The sequence below is a fragment of the Leuresthes tenuis genome, unplaced genomic scaffold (genome assembly GCF_036924035.1).
Source record: "Leuresthes tenuis unplaced genomic scaffold, fLeuTen1.0.hap1 SCAF_6, whole genome shotgun sequence".
In the NCBI taxonomy this organism is placed as follows: Eukaryota; Metazoa; Chordata; class Actinopteri; order Atheriniformes; family Atherinopsidae; genus Leuresthes; species Leuresthes tenuis.
Window position 1 is genome coordinate 21,939,054 of NW_027325360.1, and position 21,554 is coordinate 21,960,607.

The 21,554-nt window shown below is 39.8% G+C and overlaps 1 protein-coding gene across 2 annotated transcripts in view; it reads right to left on the reverse strand.

The window, feature by feature from the left end:
- The window catches only part of adgra2 (adhesion G protein-coupled receptor A2), a 39,651-nt gene that overhangs the window by 14,884 nt on the left and 3,213 nt on the right, over nucleotides 1–21,554 (reverse strand). For both annotated transcript variants that reach the window (XM_072388224.1, XM_072388223.1), the window contains one exon: nucleotides 4,460–4,531. In XM_072388224.1, coding sequence (XP_072244325.1) covers nucleotides 4,460–4,531 — 72 coding nt within the window. The remainder of the gene's footprint in view (nucleotides 1–4,459; nucleotides 4,532–21,554) is intronic.

Sequence of the window (21,554 nt, forward strand, 5' to 3'; positions counted from 1 at the left end):
AGAAGTATCAGGTTTCCAGGACAATTGTATCCTCACTAATTACAATATTCATGAAATTATATTAACAATTTGTTAAAGTAAGCCACTGAAACAGTGTACAAATGTGGGGAAACGAGAGAAAAGCAGTAGAGTTGTCAATATATCAGGAAATTTTCAGCCAGTAGGTGGATTGCAGCATGTAGAGAGTGTCAAATGGAAAGAACAATGAAGGACCCAGTGAGCTGGGAGAAGGAAGATGCAAAAAGAAAGCAGAGAAGGAGCATGAACGGAAGTGGGGGGAAGTAAGTCCAGCACAAGTTCCTCCAGAGGAAAATGCCATTGAAACCATATCAAGTTTGCCCAAAGTGTGTGAGAGAGAGTTATTGGCAGATAAAGCGTACAATTTGGTAATGGGCTTATGAGGGGGCTTGCTCGCTGTTTCAATAAACCCCCAGAGCCATGACTGAGCTAGGCTTGCAATACAAACACACCCCTCTCCTTCAGTTTATCTGAAAGACACATCTGGAGTCGATCAACTCCAGCAGCACCCCCTTTCTGTTTCCTCTCTCCAGCACGCTTAACCCCTTCCTCACCCACTCCACCCCTTAATGTCATGCACTCTCATTAGGTGACTGCTGCCTAACCGGGAGACACTCAATGGTGTGTGTGAAAACACACAAACAGATATGTCCCTTCTTTTTTTTTTTTTTTTTAGGCAGAAACAGGACCCCGAGTGCAAACCAAGTGTTGCCATAATCTGAAAATTGACTTACACAAACTGACACAAACTGGTCTAGACAAGGGGCTCCTGACCACTTCTCCAAATTCTCCACTGTTTTTACATGCTATTCTGCTGTCCTTTGCTAAGGAAAACAACCTAAGATTTATATTAGACAAACGCAGGAGTGTGCTTTCCTTCTTTCAAACCCTCTCCCCCCTTCTTCCTCTTTTTTCCCTCACTTTTCAGCCACCACCATACCATCTTTAGCCATCTCGGCTCCACTTCCCCCATGTCAGATGGTAAAGTTGTTTAAGTTGGACTTCTTCCTAACCTCAGCCACTCAGAATGGTAGAGGCGATTTCAAGGTTGGCTTAAGAGAGACTCAGGCACTGAGGCTGAGGGGCCTGTCTTGCCTTTTATAAGGCAGACACTGTCAAGTCAAAAAGTTATGAATTGGTCTAGACATTCATAACTATAATGTCAGAATCGTGTGCTGACATTTTTCTAAACATGTCTGGTCACAGGTTGAATTACAAAACTCCCTTAATTCTTGTTGCTCTTCAAGCATAAATCCCAAGCAACTCCTTATTTTCTGCTCTTGAATGAAGTTGAAATGAGTTAACAAGATTTTCTTACTCCTTTGCTGTGCAGCAGATACAACCATATCATGCAGATTCATACAGTTGAGGTCATTTCAGACTGTCTTGTTGACAAAGCCTATCATACTGCCAACACCTCAAGCCTCCCAACAGTCCTAACCACAAGCCTCACTCCTGCCTCTCAGACCTGTCCGCGACAAACGCCCTGCTGCTCCCTCATCCATCATCAGTGCTGCCCTTTGCTCCCCCTCCTTTTCTCAACATTGGGTGAACAGACCTGGTAATGAGGGCCCCTTGTGCCTTGCCTGCTTGTCCTGTGTCCCATGGTGCAGTGGGGCCCGGTTGGACAAGAGCCAAACAGCCTCGGCCCTCTTCGCTCATTATTCTCATTACCTTGCCTCAAATCAGTACAGGACAGGCTGCTGGGATCTGTCGACAACTCATAAAGTTTTTGGCTCGTTAGTGCAGCTGCCAGCGAGAGCTCCTGTTACAAAGGGTGTGCACAAAAGTGGAGGTACTCAAATAGGTACATAAATAAAGTTTCAAAAGCCTGATGGTGTTATTCTACACATAGTAGCCATGGAGGCAAGGTATGATTCAACTGGTGTGTTCATCCCAAGAGCTGGAAAGATGCAAGGTATTCCAAGATCCAAATGTAGCTGTTGGATGGCAAGCCTATTTAAAAGAGCTACAAAAACACGTTGGTCCAGTAAAAAGGCAAAAACAAACAGGCCTAAATTGCTCCTCTGTACTTGGGTGGTTTGGCAGGTTTTGAAGGCAATAGTGGCCATGAGGAGGTTTGTCCCAATGAAAGGGCTAACTGTGTATGATTGCTGCGCTGTCTGGACCAGGCCAGAAGGAGGGTGGCCTGCCCTGGAGCTGGATTCCCCTACTAACAACTGCAGATTTGACTGCATTTGACTCTGAATAGATGTCTGGCGTGAGCTTTTGGAGTGTGTGTGTCTGCTGAGAGAGATACCAGACACCTTTAAATGGGGCTGCCCATACTAGGAGACACTCTTGGGAGTTACAGTAGGAACTGAAGTCACAACAGAGATGGGCCAGGAGTGAGTGTGTGGGCGTGTGTGTGTGTGTGTGTGTGTGTGTGTGTGTGTGCATGGAAGCAGACTTTGTTTATCCTTGTCACGTCGGGGCAGAGATGCAGTGTAATTCCCTGATGTGTGTTTACTCAGCCCTAGTGGGTTGGCCTTTGATTACAGCGCTGACCACATAATATGAGTAAGTGTTCACTACTGCTGCAAATGACAAGCACATGTAGACGCCATACTGGAAACAATGAGAGGACCTGAAGAGCCATGGCAGGCTGAAGAAGGAAAAAAATCTCTCAGTATGAGCACAAAGCAGACTCAGACAAATACTGACATCTTATTTCATCCCAAACCCTTCCATCATTCCATCACTGCATCTGTGAATTTCAGTGTGGCATTTTTCACAACAGACAGCAATTTTCCCATGAGCTCAGATGTAATTATAAGCTGTGTGCAGGGCTCAATTAAAGGTTGAAGACGTCAGAGTGAGTGAACAGACCTCCACCGCTGTGTGTCAGAGAGCCAGCAGAGGTTGAGGCAGACGATTGAAATGAGGCCTGCATGATTTACGTTATGTTCTCCTCTTACGCCAAATGCCCATTTCTCCTGCTGTGGACCGTAAGCAAGTGTATGCACCGCTCTTGGTTTGCCTGTCAGTTCTGTGTCTTTCTGTCAGATCTTTTAGTTAAGCTCCACCCTGATGCCCCCCACTAGTTTTATCACTGCTCCAGGTACAGAGACCAGTTCATGAGTAAGTTCATGTTACCCGACCTATTGACCCTACAGCGCTATAGGGAGCCTTTTCTGCACTTAAATAAACAAGCAACATCAGCTCACTTTACATCAGATCCTCAAAACTGCAGCTTCAGGTTTTTTTATTTTTTTATATTAACTATCACTCAAGCTGCATAAGCACCAAGATCCTGTGTGGTGGGTTCCTGCCAACACATTTATCTGCGTCCCTGGTGCAAGGCTGTTGAGGTGAGAACTGACAACTTGGCCTTGAAACTACTCACCCCTGGTGTTCTCATGCCAGACACTAAAAAACACAGCAATCTCAGCAAATTTGTCTTTTGTTCTCGACTGGCACATCTGGTGCTAGCTCCAGTAGGTAGGTACTAACAAGCTAACAACTGCAGCAAATTAGCATATTTTTCTTTCTTTCAACATTTTCGACAGGCTTGTTCGCTTCATGGGTGGCAGCTCCGAGTGGCATGTGGAAGTAATATCCCCTTCAGCATACCCACAGCCCTCCTCAAGAAAATAAGTGTGTCTGCCAAACTACAGTATCCTCTCTGGAGCTGCACCATGTGTGTTATTCCTATAAAGCTTTACTAGGATGCTCTGTGAAATAAAACACCTTTGAAAAAATTGGGGTTTGGTGAGAAACACATACAAGACATAAGCTTAAAATCAAAGAATATATAGAACTAGCAGTATATTCATTCATTTATATGAATTCAAGTCAAGTAATCACAGAGACCATAAAGATTTGCATCTAGTAACAATTAATGTCTCAACAAAACTTCAATGCAAACAATATAATAGTTTTTTAGGATCCTACAGTCAGGTTCTAATTTAACTTATTTCACTATTAAGGCTTGCAGAGGAGCCAAAGGCTACGACTTCCATTGGTCACTAGTAGCCCTATGCATCAAGAAGTTGTCTTGTCCATCACTTGTCTCACACCCCATTCAGAGAGATTACGATACTAAGGACCAGACTGTCTGAAAGCTACATGCAAAGCTGCCAACATGAACCTCCTGCCAGAGATCTCTCTTATCTTGTCCTACGGAGTGGGCTTTACCCGATAATGAAGAACTGAAGTGTAATTATGAGAATTTTTCAACATAACTGCACGATAGCCAGTCTGAGAGTATCATCCTCCCTGCTGGAGAGAAGCCCATAGCTGGCCTGATGCACACAGAGCTACTCAGCTCTGCTCAAATGTCACTGATACACTTTGTGCCTGCAAGGCCCAGGCCAGAGGCCAGCCAGAAAGCAGATCACACATGGACAACACATCAATCAAGCCTGAACAATAAACATTGCATTGGAGTACTTGCAGAAGTGCAAACTTAATGGAGGATAGTAAGACAAAGGATACTCACAGCTTCTCCAAAGCGTTAAGTCCAATGAAGGATCCATTTCTTAGAACTCGGATTTTGTTGTGGCTCAGTATCCTGCAAAAAATAAAAATAAATTATGGTTGCAAATATTTCATTGAGGTTAATTCAAAGCTCTGACATGCAAAGTGAACGATCTTTGACAACAGTTTTACCTCTAATGGATGATTGTGTGCTCAATGAAACACAAAGCAAAGGACAGGAGAGAAGGATGAAAAGCCAGTGTGAAATGTCTACTTAGCGTTGCAGTCACATGAGAGATTAGCCTGACCAGAGACATTAGCCAAAGATGTTTCCAATAAATGTTAGGCGGAATAGGAAATCAAGATTAGGAGGGAGGCTGTGATCTTGATAATCATTCAGCATTTTTACATCAAAAGGATGTCTTCCTAGCTCAAACAAATGTGGCACAGGCCTTGTTAATTAGCTCTGTCCCTTTTGGCAAATCGTTTGGCTTACAGGGCTCTTATTAGGCCAAAGAGCAGAGTACATTGGGACACTGGAAGTAAGGCTGAGATTGCTTTATCTGACAACAAAATAGAAAATCACTCTGACGGACCTTCCATTTCCAAAAGAGATTAGGATGGTCTTCTGAGTAAACTCTCTTGTTTTCATCTTCCCTGTCAAGTGTTACATGAGAAGACCAATGCAAGCTTCATGTTTGAATGCTAAATATGAAGCTACAGCCAGAAGCTTGCTCACTGTGCCTAATCACAGCTGCCCAACCTCACTGGGCCCATGGTGATATTTCTGATCAGACACATGTTTAGAAAATGTCAAATGTATTTGCAGTAATTTGGATGGTGCAATAATTCATTAAAATCTATGCTTGTCTCAAAAATGTTATATTTATCATTTACTAATTGCCTTCTTATTGAAGGAACCAAAACTAGTAAGAAAAGCCAATTTTAGGCAGAACAAGGAGAAGAAAATGCACTAATAGCCTCATAAAAGTTGTTGTGAAGTTTAGCCTGTAAATCATTGAAGGAAGATTAAAGAAAGATTGCAGTTCGGCAAAACTATAGGAAAGGTCAGTACTGATTTTTCTAATAATCAGAATAAAATCTGTGCTAATCTGCGAGGCAGATCAGGATGTATACCACAACAGCGTCTGGATCCACAGATCTGCCAGAGCCTTGCCCTGGCGACAGGCTGCCATCATTAACACACCCTTCAGTTTCACATCATCTCTGCTCCTACCACATGGCGCTTAATGGGCTGTTTGTGACATTAAGTACGTTCTTAATCGAGAGAGTGAAGCTGTGTGTGTCTTTAAAAGAGGGAGCTAACTGTGAACAGTCTGTGAGATTTACAGATTCAGCAGCAGCAGTCAGCCCCCCTGTTTCCTGCCACATCAATAAAAACACTGCCTTCAGCCCTGAGCCTTCCAGCTCAGTTAATGACCACATTTAATCGTCCAATCTTGGTATACGGGCATAAACTGGCCCAACTTACCACTTCTTTTCAGGGGTTTACTGACAGTCGCAATATGAAGACAGAAAAGCCAATATGGAAAATAAATCAACTTCTTTTGCAGTTACCCTTGACACCTCAGTCAATATCTCCATACTGTATGTTATTTACCAACATTAAAAAACAGAGAAAAGTATTTTAACAATAAATGACAATAAATAGACTGGAAGTACTCCACTGATAGTGACAAATGTAATGATGAAACATGGACCCTCTGACTGTACAATTACATACATAAAACCAAAGTTCACTTATTTTTAACTTGTGTTGTGAGAGCACTTTGTCTAAACTATTACTATCTCCAAATCTACATTATTCTTCCATTTTAGTGGAAGACGAAGATTTTGAGGCCAATCTAAATAAGAGCTTTTATTTTCCACCTTGAAAGAAATAAAAACATGTCATGTTCACAAATCCACACTGTGCTGTTGCAATAAATCACAGTAAGTCATGACATTCTAGAGTGCATGTTAGACAAGAGCAGTCCTCTCGTGGCATAGCCTGAATTTGAACCCATGACTCCTAAGCCTTAAGGTCTCTTGCTCGACATCGGGCACAGAATCTCTCCTATAAATGGATGCAGGCCCAAGATGAAAGCTGCAGAAGATCCGGAACTGCCTGAATAATTCAATACAGATAGGAGAGGAGAAAGTCACATCTGGCAAAGACGCAAGCCATTTAATTCAACACAGACAGTTTAGATACAGATAGTTCCTTTCTGACTAAGCGTATTATGCAGAAAACGATTAGTCAGGACATCATACACATGTTTGCTTTTGGAGTGCTTGAATGCCCATATGTGTGCATGTCTATGGGGAAAAACATTTATTTTCAAGTAATTATGATAAGAGTTACAAATATTTTCGCAATAAACTTGCGCAGGTGTGTGTATTTCTGTGTAAGTCCTCATGTCAGTTTATCACATAAGTTAAGATATTTCAACACACAATGTTTTAATTAGCTAGCTAATCTAAATCCCAAGACTTGAAAGCTGACTTGCACAAATAAACAAAGACCACAATATGAGCTAACTGAATTCCTCCCACAGACAACAAAAGGCACAGATTTCCAGGAATGCTGGGGAACTGTATAGGCTGGACACTACAGCATAATCCCCAAAGCCTGATGTTTGGAGCATATTTGTAGTGAAGCACATTGTTCTTTCATAAACAATACAGGGAGTACAACTCTGAGAAAGAGAGACAGGCAGACCTCTGTAAACAGACAGAAATAGTCAGCGTTCCCATCAGGCTAAACAGGAAACCCAGCCAATTAGCTGTTTATTCAGAAAGCAGACTCAGAGGTCAGGGGTTGTGGAGAGAGCACTTCCTGGACAGGCATCAGACAGACGGAGCAGTGTCCAGAGGCAGGTGACAGTTCAGGCATATGACAGTACATCTCTTCATCACTTCAATATACAAAGGTTGACAGAGCTTCACAAGCTAAGAAGATGAGTAGCTTTTCAGTCTTGGAGGTCCACGCTACTAGACCGCTTAATGTCTGCTCAGTGCTGTATTGCTGCTGAAGATTATCTATTGTGGCTTTAGAGGCAAGTGGTTTCTGCGCACCAGAAGTGACAGATCAGATGGCAGATTGACTTAATCTGCTTTCCAGACTATCGGATGTATGATGCATAGCACAACCACACACTGTGCTAATTCAGTCCAGACTATAGATGGTATCTCAGAACTGCATTGACAATATCTCATTCACTTAACCCTAAAGAAATCAGATGAGCTAATCAAATCCATCTAATCATGTCAAAAAAAGAACAGGACCACATGCCAGGCTCCAAGATCTTGTTCAGCCATTTTATGTAATTCATTTACTTGGAGATCAAAGAGCAGGAGGTCAAACGAAGAGAGATGAGTCAAACAGAAACACAGACACCAGGTTCTCTTCTGCAGTGTTCACATGGAGTATATGGGTTAAACATAGTGGATAAAAACACACAAATACCACAATGTCATGTAAACATTTGGATCAAGGCAAGAGGTTTCCTGAACTCAACACATAAAAGCACCACAAAATGAAAAAAAAGTTTCGATATGTCTTCTGATTTCCTAGTGACGAGGACTGACTCTGTCTGTGAACTGTTTGTCTGACAAGAAATGAGTTGATAAACACAATGAAATGTCCAAGGAGCTTAGTGCATATATAAGATATAGGATTGAAGATTTACACAATTTATGAATAACACTTGGAGTAATTTCTGAACAATTGTTGCGCCCAAGATCACTGGACCAACCCTGAAATTGTCAAGACACAACTCTGCTATGAACTGGAAGCCGCTGCAGCACCATAGTTGAGTGAGATCTACTCCACCTTAACTGAAATGAGATGAACCAGTTGACTGTCCATGATGACTAGAAGTATGATTGGAGACATTCAACCCCAGAGAACACCTTTCTGACATCAAGCACTATCAGCTGGACACGTGAAGCAATTTGCTGCTCCTACAGAACAATGACCCCAAACATACATTAAAGTAGGCCAGTAGTAAGCTTTTGAAAGGGCCCTCTGAACGTCTAGAACCTAAACCCACTGATGATATGGACAGCTTGAAAATTTAGTCACATGCAACCACATGTCACCAACAAATTCAATGAATCAATTCTGCCAAAAAGAGTTCTTAAATATCCAACATTAGTTCTGCCAGCAGCTTGTCAGTGGCGACCAGAAGTATTTGTTCAACATTGTGAGCAAAATACAAATCAGTCCTGTCTTTACACTTTTTTTAACTGTATGAATTTTCTTTATGGTCTGTATGTTGCACGATAATTTAGTCCTAAAAAAGAAATTACTGAAAGCTGATTTTGACGTTCATGCCAGTGAGTGCATTGACGATCAACTAGAACTGTTTGTAAAATTACTTGTTGATGTTGAGTTGATGTTTTAGCATATTTTGTTTTGAGGGATGTGTTTAAAGAAAGCTAATCTTTGTAAGTATAGAAGGCTACAAGTTACAAAACCTTTTGGTTTATACACATACTTCTATGGGTCTTTGCATTTCCCCAAGATAGCTCAACTGCACAAATATTTTAAAAAGACCTTCTGTGACAGCATGAGTATGACCTACACTTTCCATAACTAGCTGACTCAAACTGGAAATAAACTGTTGAAAAACCCCTAGTAATGAATATGTTTTTTAAAACTGATATCCCCTCCACTCCCGACTTTATCTCCTTCAACAAAAAGTCTGCTGGATGCATTCAATATTTTGAAATAACTTTTAGTATCAGTTGCATATTGTATGAAACGTATTGAATAAAAAGTATGTCTATTCAGCGATGGAGCGTGTAAAAGCAAAAAAAAACTAACAAAGAGTCTTGTCAAGTAAACCGCAGCAGCTCCTCTCTGCACCATGCCACTCTCTTTGTCAGTTTGCTCAATTTACTTCCCAAACCCACAAAGCCTTTGAGAGCCGCACAGGGGCATGACAGCTGTCGCAGATTGCATTTGCTCACTGATTTACTTCCTCTATTCCTAATGTATTTTAACTGTAAGCACTATAGCTCTAATATGCTGCAGCAGGACTGTGCAATAAGGCCTGACGTGGGTGCACATGTGCGTGTGAATATACCTGAGCGTGATGTAAACTGAAGCTGTCTGTCCAACTCTTTCAACAGCTGCTTTTGTATTTGGATCACTGTCAGCCAATCAGTTCATTGAGGGCCAGTTGTGCTGTGTAGCACAAACACAGGGAGCAGATAGCAACCAGACATCCTTCTAGCTCTGTATCCATATCTACAAACCAGTAAACTCAAACAAAACAGGATGTCCTGTTTGCTGGTCTTAACCACGGAGAGTTTGGTGTTAATATGCTTTCACTCATTATCCTGTCTCTGTGCCAAACACACTTAATACTTCAGTTTTGGAAGGATATACAGGAAATGCTCAAGCCTGGTTTGGCATTCAGTGTGGGACATTAATAAGATGCACTGGAGTAAAAACCACCATTTGCAATTGGCCCATGTTGCCCTCTTAATATTCAGCTGGACTCAAACAGTGAGCTCTGCGTAGCTGGAGGCCTCTACAGCAAACCACAAGCAGAAAAAGGGTCTTATGGGAAGATTTATATCTAATAAGGATTCCTCTACCGGGTAAGTTTCTACTCTCTTTATTTATGTATTATTTTATACTGTCTTTGAATAGTAGTAGTGTTTTCTTTCCTTTTTGAATTCCCAGCATCACTAGCAGAACTGAAGCTTCTCCAGTGCAATCTGTGACAAAAAAAACGTGCGTGATAATTAGATGCTCCACCTCCTGGCCCACCCGAGCATTGATCTAACCCCGTAACACCCAAACACACAAAGAGCATGGATTCAGTGTAATAAAGATTGAAAACAACCCATTGGGTCGCTTTGTAAACACCGTTTGACTCTGGATTGGTCTCTTACCCTTGAGGACCACACGCAAAAAGAAAGACAAGAACCCTTGAAAGAGATTGGTAATGTGGCAAAAATCCAGTCTAATTCAGAGACCAATGGGAGCCAGATAATGAGAGTGATTTTAAATGAGGGTCTAAGAGAGTCATTATTGAATTAAGCATGGTTTAATTAGAATGCTGATTTGATAATACACATGCTGGCCTGTGTTACAGCAGTGCTTCAATCATGTAAATAAAAATCAATAGAAAATTGAGCCCCGAGGGAACTTAATTCTGCTGAGAGCAATTTAATAAACCAATTCTACCCTCAGAGCACAATTTTTTGTGAGCACTTCCATTTGTGCATCATTAAATTGAGAACCTTCTTTGTTTTTACTGCATTTTCCCCTTTTGCTTTCCATTTGAGCAGCTCACACGGACGAACTAACTGGAAATGGAAGTGTTACTTTTAATGTACATATCACATACATTTGACTCAAAGTAATATGAACAAACATAATAAATCAGCAAGATACTTTGGTTAAACCAAAAAATGGCTAAAAACTATTACTTCATCTGGCTGTGACCTGTTTCTCCATTACCGTTTAATCTATTCAGATTCCAGGCCCAGCTGACTGGGTGTCAGAACAGAACTACATCACAGTTTAACCTCACAAACAAAGAGCTCAAGTGAACTAAGAGGAACATCAAACCTGTGTCATAAGAGTTCAATTGCGAATCCTCTAAAAATGGACTTTTATATGGAGACACATGCAGTTGCACAGCTGGGAACCTTAACAATCAAGCAGCCAAATTAAACTAGTCATCACGCAATTTATCATTGACATGTGTGGTTTCCTTATTTGATGTCTCTTTTATCTCAGCCTGTCACTATAATCATGTTTTATCTTATACATACAATACCGAAAGTATACTAAGACATGCACATGTATCATCTATACTACCTGTAATTATCACATACATGTTTGTTTGCAGAATCTTATCGTTCATATTTTTGCCAGAATAAACGGCATTGGTTTCAGTACTAAAAAAGAAAAAAAGAAAAACAGTTTTAGATCTTTTATCTCTGGCTCCGCTGCTTAGATTATCTCCTCAGCTCAGGTGGCTCCTCAGCACATAGTAACTGTTACATTAAGCCACACAAAATTAAGATAAGTTGTAAGATGATGTTTTCCACTGAAACACACTCAAATTTTGGGTTTAAATCAAATAAGAAAGTAGGAGCCATAGACGCAAAAAACGGATGGGTTTCTATACCACGGTGCCAAATACTGCATGTAATACTTACTTAGTTATAAGAGTCCATCATTTATATTGTTTCACTTTTGTTTTTTTATAGAGGGTTTCCTATGCTTTTTACATATCAGTTCCTATCTCCAAATATTCTTCAGTAATAAGTGTATTGCTTTTTTAATCTGTGCATTTGCATTATTAGGCTGGGAAATCTCAGTATCATCCAATTACTGACATAAAATGGGCTTCAGAATTAGCACTGTGAATATTTCATTCAGACGATATATTATACAAACCAAAACAGGTATCGTGAAAGATCCACTTGTATCTGTGAGAGAGGTTTTGTGATTTGAAACCTAAAAGGATGGGGGCACATTCATGTTCATGGAGGAATAAGAACTAAGTCACAGAGCTGTCCAGAGCTAGAATATTATTATATCGCTACTCGCATCTGTCACTATAAATATTGTAGCCAAAAAGCAAAGCAGTGATTAGAAATAGAGATGAAGATTAAAGACAAATGCTAAAATTAATTGTGATCACTATGATTTTTCACGAGTGCATCATCTGCTTCTACTACCACTAACTGCCTTGACAAAAGTTGAGGATCCATGTGAATACCAAGGACTGGCAAGGGTTAAAATGAAATCTTGAACTGTATTGTTCTATTCCTATCAATTTTCTCATAAGTACCCAATAAATGTGAACCATCAGTTCTCACAATAAACACATCACAATCTTAGGAAAACATATGGTATGACTTTGGTAAATTTGACAAAATTGTCTTTTGGTCTGAAACTGTGTGTGAACCAATTTAATATAGTAATTTTTATTTCGTGGTATTTTTGTCTTTGGCAGAGCCTGTGTGTAATTAAAAGGAAATAAGTAATCTGTAGTTTCATGCACATGGAAGATAACATGTTCTGAATAAAATGTTTAATTTTGCCTCTGATGTCTGAGGTTTGGATGGACTGAATGTGGCTTTTGTGTGTTCATAGTTTTGGGAAGTAAACTGACATTTCAGGAAATACGTGTATGCAGGCTGTGGAAAAAAAAAAAAGAAAAACTGTAAAGATGTTATATTAGACAGAGTGTGTTAGCCAACTTCAGTAAAATGAATATATTGCAGATGGTTTGGGTGGAATATTATGAATCTGCTACTGTTCTGGCTGTGCATGACATTATCATAATTTTGCAAAAATTCCAGTCATTGGGACTGTTTTTATGGGATAAGATATCCAGCTAATTTATGTTAAAGGTAACTTTTCATATTCCTGACTGTTTGTGTTTGCATCATGCTTCAAAAAGCTGCACCAGTCCAAATCTGGTCTTGTTCTTGCAAATGGACACTTTTGCAGAGAGTAGAAGAGATTGGTGAATGGAAGAGGCATCAAAGAGAGCATGAGCGGAGAGATCTCACAGACTGGGAGATGATTGTGTCATCTTTGTTACAATAAGTACTTTATAAGAGGCCTCCAGACTGCTCTGGGTATTCAGTACATGGGTTCATCCAAATAGCTTAACCCTTTCGTTGTAAAAAGAACAAAAAAAACAAGAAAGACTCAGACCTACCTAAGCTAGTTCCAGTACCCCCTTGCACTCTGAGCCTGTCCTCAGAGTCACGGCACTGAGTGCAACAGTGAGATCAAATGCCCTTGAGCACAACAGGCACTTTAGCAGCAAATGCATGTCAAGATGTGAATGTGCCCATTGTGCCCGACCCACCAGAGGTCTTATAGCAGCCACCATGGAACACTGCCAAGCTAGAAGCCCCATTTACTGTCTGTCATGGAAAGCGGCATCCATGTAATTGCATGCAAAATATTTTTTATGAAATCATTCTGCAGAGCTCGATTGAGTAATTCAGTCGTCAAACTGGGAAAGGAGTGAAAGAGAAGCCACATGAAGGAAAGATGACTTATTGTATGTAAAGAATCTTGCACATGTTGGTTTTACTATCACAGTTTTGTGCCCTGAGGCTCAGTATGGGGAGTGTGCTCCTGCATCTAATATGTGCAACCACTTATTACAGAGTATGCTGCATTGTGCTTGGGTTAGCAGGCTGGGTCAGGGAGTTAGGCTTTGTGGTTTGTGGGTGTGTGTGTAGATTCAAATGCACAAGTGTGTGACCTATCAGACTTATTTAGATGGAAAGTGTGTATGTTTAACGCAATGTGTGTATACGTGAGCGCATATGTGGTCCAAAAGCTACTAGTCTAAAATTAAAATCTGGGTTTTTGAAATGTCTCTAATTAGAGAGGGGAGGACTGAAGCCTATTTTGAGAGCTGCGGCAATGCACGCCCTTCCCACATATGTGTGCACAGGCAAACAGACTAACACGCACATACACCTATCCCATTTAAAGTAAGTCTTATTAGACAATTCTTCAAGTTTTGCTAAAAGTAGCTGTCCATGAAGTGTGTTTTCCCGCACAATTTATGACAACTGAACAGCGAGTGACCTTTTAAAAGTATAAACAAGGAATTGCCACAAAAACTAACAACCAGCTGAAATACGACTGACTTACTGTAAAGCTGCCATAAATTATTGCAAAATCTAGGGTCAAAGATTCGTCAAAACAGACCAAATAAGAAAGTTTATAGCTACAGAGCAGGAACACAATGGTCAGTTTAATCACTGTCTAAAGTGTTTTTACAATTTTAATGAGGCCATTTAGTGAATTTAGCTGTTTGTGACAGTGAGAGGAATGTGGTGTATGTCTGGCTAACATTGTCTCATTGTTCTGTCTCATAACCAGCCTCTGTTTTCTGTTCCTGAGCAAAGGCAGCTGGGAAATTAGGCAGCTTTTAAAGAGGGTTGACTAAAATGTCTCTGTCCCATATACTCTGGTTTCTTTAGAGGTACATGAGAGAAACTCTAAAGAAAAGTTTAGAGTTAAAAGCTAAACGTTTCTCTAGAGTTTTCTAGTTATTTCTTTTTTTTAGTTTAGTTTTGTTCTTGTTTTTTTTCCCTGTGGGTTTTTTTTAATCACAGTGAGTGTTCATTGACCCAGTACTCAAGTAGTCATTGCAAGTTGACCAATTTCATCACCAGAATTTACCACAATTTATTAAATAACCATGAGGCATGTATTACAAAAAATATGGTAGACCAACATGCTTTCCAGAGAATGGTTTGATTATAGATGAAGGAATACACACACTATATCTGTAAACAGTGGTTTACTGCACCAACAATAGACTTTAAGAAATGCTTATTGCTTTATTTCACAATTTGTTCTGTCCCTTTGCTGTAAACCAAAACATGTTTACAGATAAAAGATTTATAGTAACAGATTTTTTAAATGCTACTGTCCTTTGCAACAGCATACAAACTGTACAATGATTTAGTTAATAATAAAAGCTGAGCTACCTTGCAAGGAAGCTGAATTCTGATGAATTTACTCGTGATAAAGAGATAATTTCTTTTCAAAGGTTCAAAGCTCTTTTTCACATATGCACTGCAGTTCTGAAATGTTTTAGAGATGCTCCAGAATGGAGGCATGTACGATTATAAAATGTTAGCAAAATTTACTCCAAATGTTTTGCAGAGATTTTCTGCCGATCCCCCCCAAGTAAGAAAGAAGATATAGCCCATGTTTGAAATTATTGAATAAAAACATTTGTAAAGATGTTCTCCTCAATGTCACTGCTGCTATTGTTAGCAACAGGCTATCTGGCAAGTCATCTGTGCTTCTGAGCCATTCTCCAGTTAAAAAGTGCAATGAATAGAATACAGGTAGCTTGTGATTTGTTGTCCCACAGCAGGCAAAACATGTCATACATTTTGTGGTTACACATCCCACCCATTGAAGGAAAATAAATTATTAGTCAATTTCCATAAATCCATCCATCCGTCCTTTAATTTTCTATATCCACTTAATCCACTTCAGTGTCACTGGAGGGTTGGAACCTATCCCAGCTGCCATTGGGCAAAAGATGGGGTAATCACGGCACTTTGGTCAATTTCACTGTCCTTTAAAAGATGTCTTACTGAACTCATATCGTGTTGCCTTCTCTCATTTTACAGAGGGCCCACCAGTCAGAGAGCTGAACACATTCCACTGTCTTCCAATCAATTCAGAACAGGAAAAAAAATTCATAGGTTGACAAACTGACTTCGTTCAAGCAACCCGTCAAACTAGACAAATGGCCCATGGATCGATCAAATCATGGGGTTTATTTCTGTGGAAAAACATTTGGTTTAGCTTAAATCAAGAATTTGCATGTTAATATTAGAGCTAAAGATTTAGCTAAAAATTATTTTCAGAATGCATTAGAGAGTCCTATCGGTTCCCCTTTGAGTTAATCATATCAACACAACAAGAAGCTATTCACAACATGTAAAGAAAACACAGTTATTTCCTCAGCCTAACTTCTGCATCACGTCCTGCCTCCTGTGCGCTCTAGACAGAGGTACACCTCCTCCCTCGCATTTCCAGCCGTGAGAGTGCATCTCCAGCAGAAAGTCTCCCACTGTGAAACACATATGTGACCAGCAACTGTGGAAAAAGTCCAGACCAAATTGTCTACACTTTCTTCTTAAAACCTCTATTGTTTGTGTGTGATAACAGCGTATGTGTTTGAGATCAATCCACAGTAGTTCAAACCAATAAACATCCTATACTGGCAGCTTCAGGTAGTCAACCATATTGGTTATTAATAGGTTAGTATAGATACTGCCACAGCGTCAGCTACTATTTGTCAGTACCTTAGAGTACGTCTTTACTGAAAAAAAGCAAAAAAAAACACTAATTGTTTTTGTTGCAGGAACTTTTGAGCACTTGTCTTTGGCAAGATTTTGATTTCAACAACAAGTTCCACTCCATTAATCTGATTGACCGATGTTAGCCGATTGCCTGACAAAGACAGATGTATACTTCATCCAATCATCTCCCATGTATTTTTGAATTGTGCCTCTAAATTTCAACGCAGTTTCAAAGTAAGTCTTCCCAGATGGTTGTTGGCACACCAAGTTAGCAGGATGGGACAGTAGTGACAAAGCATGTGCTGCTCAAGAAGTGAGCCGCTACAACATATGCAGCGTTATCCTTACGGTTTGTTAAGGATCTGTGCACCATGTGAGGGGAAAAAGAAGGAGACTGTCCTTTCCAGCTTCCTCGCTAAGTTATCATTGAACAAGCGGAAATCACAACACAGCTGCTGTCTATCTGTGGATAGGATTTTGTCAGAGAATGGTGTGGTTATAAAATATGGGTTTTATTGAAGCAGAGCAACCTTGAAATGTCTTGAAGTAATCTCGGGTTAACATATAGTTTAAACAGGTGGCTTCATAGTCATAATTCCTGACTGTTTTTTAATCAGTTTGGCAACAGAAACATAGAGATGAGAGCAGCTTTACAGAGAATGAGCTGTATCAAGATATGGTTGGGTGAGAAGCCAAGAAATATAAAGGGGCTGAGACAAATCAAAATGCAAATACTATGTTATGATGTCATTAGTATGCTGATAAGCATATAGCATCTTCTGACATATTTTAGCAACTCCACTAGCAGGGTCAAACTACTTTCTATTGGATTAGCTGGCAACACTGGTTTCAAAAGAGTAACTCCAGGATACTTTGTGTAACAAACCATCTGTCACATCTAGCTAAATATTATCATATTACAAAACTCAGGAACTGGTTGATTTCTCCCGCTTTTTATTTCCGTAGTTATGAATGTTAGTGTAATGGAGGCAAACTTGGACACGGCATCACACATTTGGCGTCAATAGTGTTAAAAAAACCAGACTAGTGACAAAAGGGGACCATGCTTTTAAAATGCTCTGAACAGTTTTCCTGTTCTACAGCAAATCTCTTACACACTATTATTGTACATTGTTGGTATTTTTCACTCTGTGCTTGTACTGTTGTTCATTCAGCTTGGTCCATCCCTCCAAGTTTAGTTGCAATTTTCATGTGTTATGCAGGTAAGAACTGGGAGTAAAGTGGTTCAACTTAGGATATCTTATTTGTGAGGTCTTGAAATTTTGTAAATGCAATATTCCTAAGGATTAGTTCTCAAGAATAAGCAGTCAGAAACAGAAACACACAAGCCACAGGCATTCCCACTATAGACACCCATTATCTCCATCTGTATCCATGTGTTGTCGACCCAGAGCAGGAACTTTGGGGGCCGCTGTGGTCAGACACAGGGAGAGGGAAGTTAGCGCTGGCAAAGAAAAGACAAAGTCAGGCATTTTTGGAGTAAGATAAGAAGACAGCAGCAAGAAAGGAAAAACTAAAATAACATAAAAGCCAATGGGGGGGTTGAGATTACTATGACAACACATCACTGTTTTTGCCAAGTTTCAAAATATCACAGCCTTTTAATCAACAAACACAACAAGGTGATAAGTGAAAATATGCATTCATGATCCAAACAGACAGGAAGCTACAGTGCATTGCAGTAGGTGTGTGCTGATGTCCCATTATGGTCACGCTTCCTTGACCTGCATGGGCACAATAAAATCCAGAACTTGTGTGGCACTGGCAGGTGCTGCAGCTGCAGTCTAAAGCTCTAAGTATCCAGTGTCAGGCCTTTGTTTGCTTTTTTGATTTATTGCTGACCACTGCCCCACCAAACATGTGCAGAGGAGAGTCAGCTCCCCCTTCTCTCAACACCTTTCCACACATAAATAAACCGTATCACTGCAGGAATGCCTGAGGTCCAGCATTCTGCCTGTTATTGGAATTCTCTCTGCTGATAAGTTGAATGTTTGGGACATTTTTTCACATCCACCGGTCTCAGCACATACTGACTCTAGAATGGACAAGTGAGAGAATGATGATTTGACTGAAGATGAAACGGTGATTACAGGCACGAAGATTTATACCATAACCAACTGATGATACATGGCCACATTGGAGGCGAGCAGGCTTTGAAAGAACACAAATTCGGAGGACTCATCAGATGCAGTAAATGATAACAGACTGCATGATGGTCAACTAAACAGAGCCAAAAGCATTTAGAGACAGAGCCAAAAGTGCATTTAGAAAAATCGAGGCTGTCCTCTCCATCAGAAGCTCCACTCCAGAGGCAGATTGGTTAAATGTTGGTGTACTTGCTGCTGTTGTAGGATTATCTCAGCCTCTCCCCATCACCAGAATAAAAAGTAACTTCCATTCATTTTCATTTCGGATACATTTCAGTGGTTTCAGTGTTTCCTAACCCTGCATATTCCTAAGGAGTCGCTACATGGTAAGCTGGGAATGAGACATTTTCTTCTTTTTTTTTGGGTTATGTGTTGAGATAAAAAAATCTGAACTTGTGCCTTAAGTGCCTTGAGATGACAATTGTTGTAATTTGGCGCTACATAAATAAAACTGAATTGAATTGAATTGAATTGAATTGAATTGAATTGAATTGAATTGAATTGCATTGCATTGCATTGAATTGAATTGAATTGAATTGAATTGAATTGAATTGAATTGCATTGAATTGAATTGAATTGAATTGAATTGAATTGAATTGAATTGAATTGAATTGAATTGAATTGAATTGAATTGAATTGAATTGCAGACATTGAAACTGCAAACATTTATTCTGTTGATCTGGTTATTCCATTAGTGTAAGACGGGATATAGTGTAGTTACAATCATCTGATTGGTTTTCTTCAAACCTGCAAACGGAGTAAACAACAAGTGTGATTTGTTCTGAAGGTAACTAAATGAGTGTAGGGAAAAATATTATATAGTTAGATCTATAGTAAGAGTATATAGTAAGAGCAGCAGTAACTGATTGGTCCAATTGTCCTTGTAAAGCTGTGTATACAATACACCCAGTAAAAAGAAAGTCTTAATAAAGTAATACAAGCATTAACAAATAATATGAATGTAGAAAATGTTGCTTTAATTAATCTGCATTTTTTAGAATACTTGATCAGTGTCTCCTTTTATTTAACTATTCAATATAACAACTTATCATCATTCAGGTTTTTAACTTCCCAAAAAAGAAGCATCAGTCAACATAACCATAATCCTTTCAAATAGAGCAGTTATTTTAAATTTAAAAAAAAATAAATTGCTTTGTCTCAGGATCAGCTGCAGCTGCATCTGCTGGTGAAACTTTTAGTTAACATTTTTTTCTCCCTTGAGCACACTAAGGTGGGAGTATAATCAAAGCCAAATGAGACAGCGTGTAGCTGATAAACCAAATCTAAAAGGTTAATTTTCTTGTCTTTTTGTAGCTTTTTTATGGCCTTTCACATGAAATCGACATTTTCCAGCAAATTAAAGATTTTATTATGTTATGCTCTCCCACAGAAAATATTGCTGCTAAGCTGCCTGAACTACCATGTTTGTATTCCTTTTCGTATATATCAATATCACAGCGTAACACATTCGCATAATACCTGCCAAAAACAAAGAATGAGAAGCCACTTTGCGCTCCACCATTTTTGATCAGTTGACCAATCAGAACTGACTGAGCTTTCAGAGAAGAGGCCAAAGAAATAGGTGTTAAACTAAAGGTTTTCAGATAGTGGGCAAAGAGAGGCACAACTGCAAAACAGAAAAATAGCCCCTTGTTTTTAACTTAAGAGCATGTAAGCCTATAACAATACGTTTTTAAATGAGCACACCATGATCTCTTTAAAAAGCAAGTGAAAGCTTGCAAAAGTAAATGAGGGGACTTCTGTCATTTTGGGTCATAAACAAGTACTCGATACAACTGGAAGACATGACCAGCTATAAAAGAAACGTATATAAATCAAATGAATAGTTTTGGAAGGGATACTTATTTGCTTTCTCCCCCAAAGTTTGATGTACAGGTAGTTGTTGGTTAGCTTAGATGAGCATAAAGAGAAATCCAGAAAAAAACAAGTTACACTTTAGTTTTTGTAGATATTAAACAACTAAGGAAAAGGTTCATTTCAATCAGAGTCAGTCCAGGTTACTTGTTTACCCCTATTTCCAATTGTTATGCTAAGCTAACTGCCTGCTAACTGTATCTTCCAGTCTACTGTACAGCCATACGTATAGTATCAGGCAAATCATCCTATTAGTAAATGAGTTTATAGCTCATGAACAACCTCATCAGCAGCTATAAAGTAGAAATGTGTGTTACAACTGTTCCTTTACGGCCATGATCCTTACTCATAAAAACATTGTTGCTCTGTTTGAATATTTTTATCTTAAATCCTTGACTACAGTCCAGCAATGCTGACATTCACCCAGGGATCAGCTGCAGCTGTCTTGAGTGAGGGGGCATCAGGCTAAGACAGGGCATGCTGACCTCCCACCCTGAGCATCTGTGCCCACTCATTAAGGCTGGCACCCTCTAAGCCAAAACAATCAGTCACAGACGACGATGACAACAGAATATATGAAGGGAGGAGTACGGTTTTGACTTTGGTAAAAACCACAAGCTCTAAAGCACAAGCACATTCACACATAAACTGCCACTGTACATTCTCTTCATTTGTCTGTTATCCATTAAAATGTTACAACAGGCACAGCTGCTACCAGCACTGAATGGGGAGCTATTTCTCTGTGTTATCTGTGCCATATGAATGTGAAAGAAATGTACTCCACCCCTAACAATTTTTTTTTACATTTCCAAAGGAAGAAATGTTGCTGCTTCTCCAAAAGACTAATAGTATTATTAGCAATGTGGAGCAGGGCTGTGGAAGTTATGTTGCTGCAATGAGGAGCCTTGCCTCCTCCTCCTCCTCCCCCCTCTCACGCCAGTGTTGAAGATCTGTTAGTCAGGGGCTGGAGAGTTTTCGGTCTCAAGGGGCACATCCCTCTGAACCGCCTGCCAAACTTCTCCCCTCTATCCTCTGCTCTCTTTCTTGCTTGGCTTTCTTTCTTTGTTCTCTGTTTGGTTCGCTCTTCTCACTTCTTCTGCTCCTCATGTTCAACTGTCTCCTTCACTTCAGCCTCTTATTAACCCCCCTTGTTTATTCCTACTTTCGCCTGAAAACATTTCTTCTCACACTCACACTCCTATCAACTTTCTCTTCTTTACCCCTCCGCTCCTC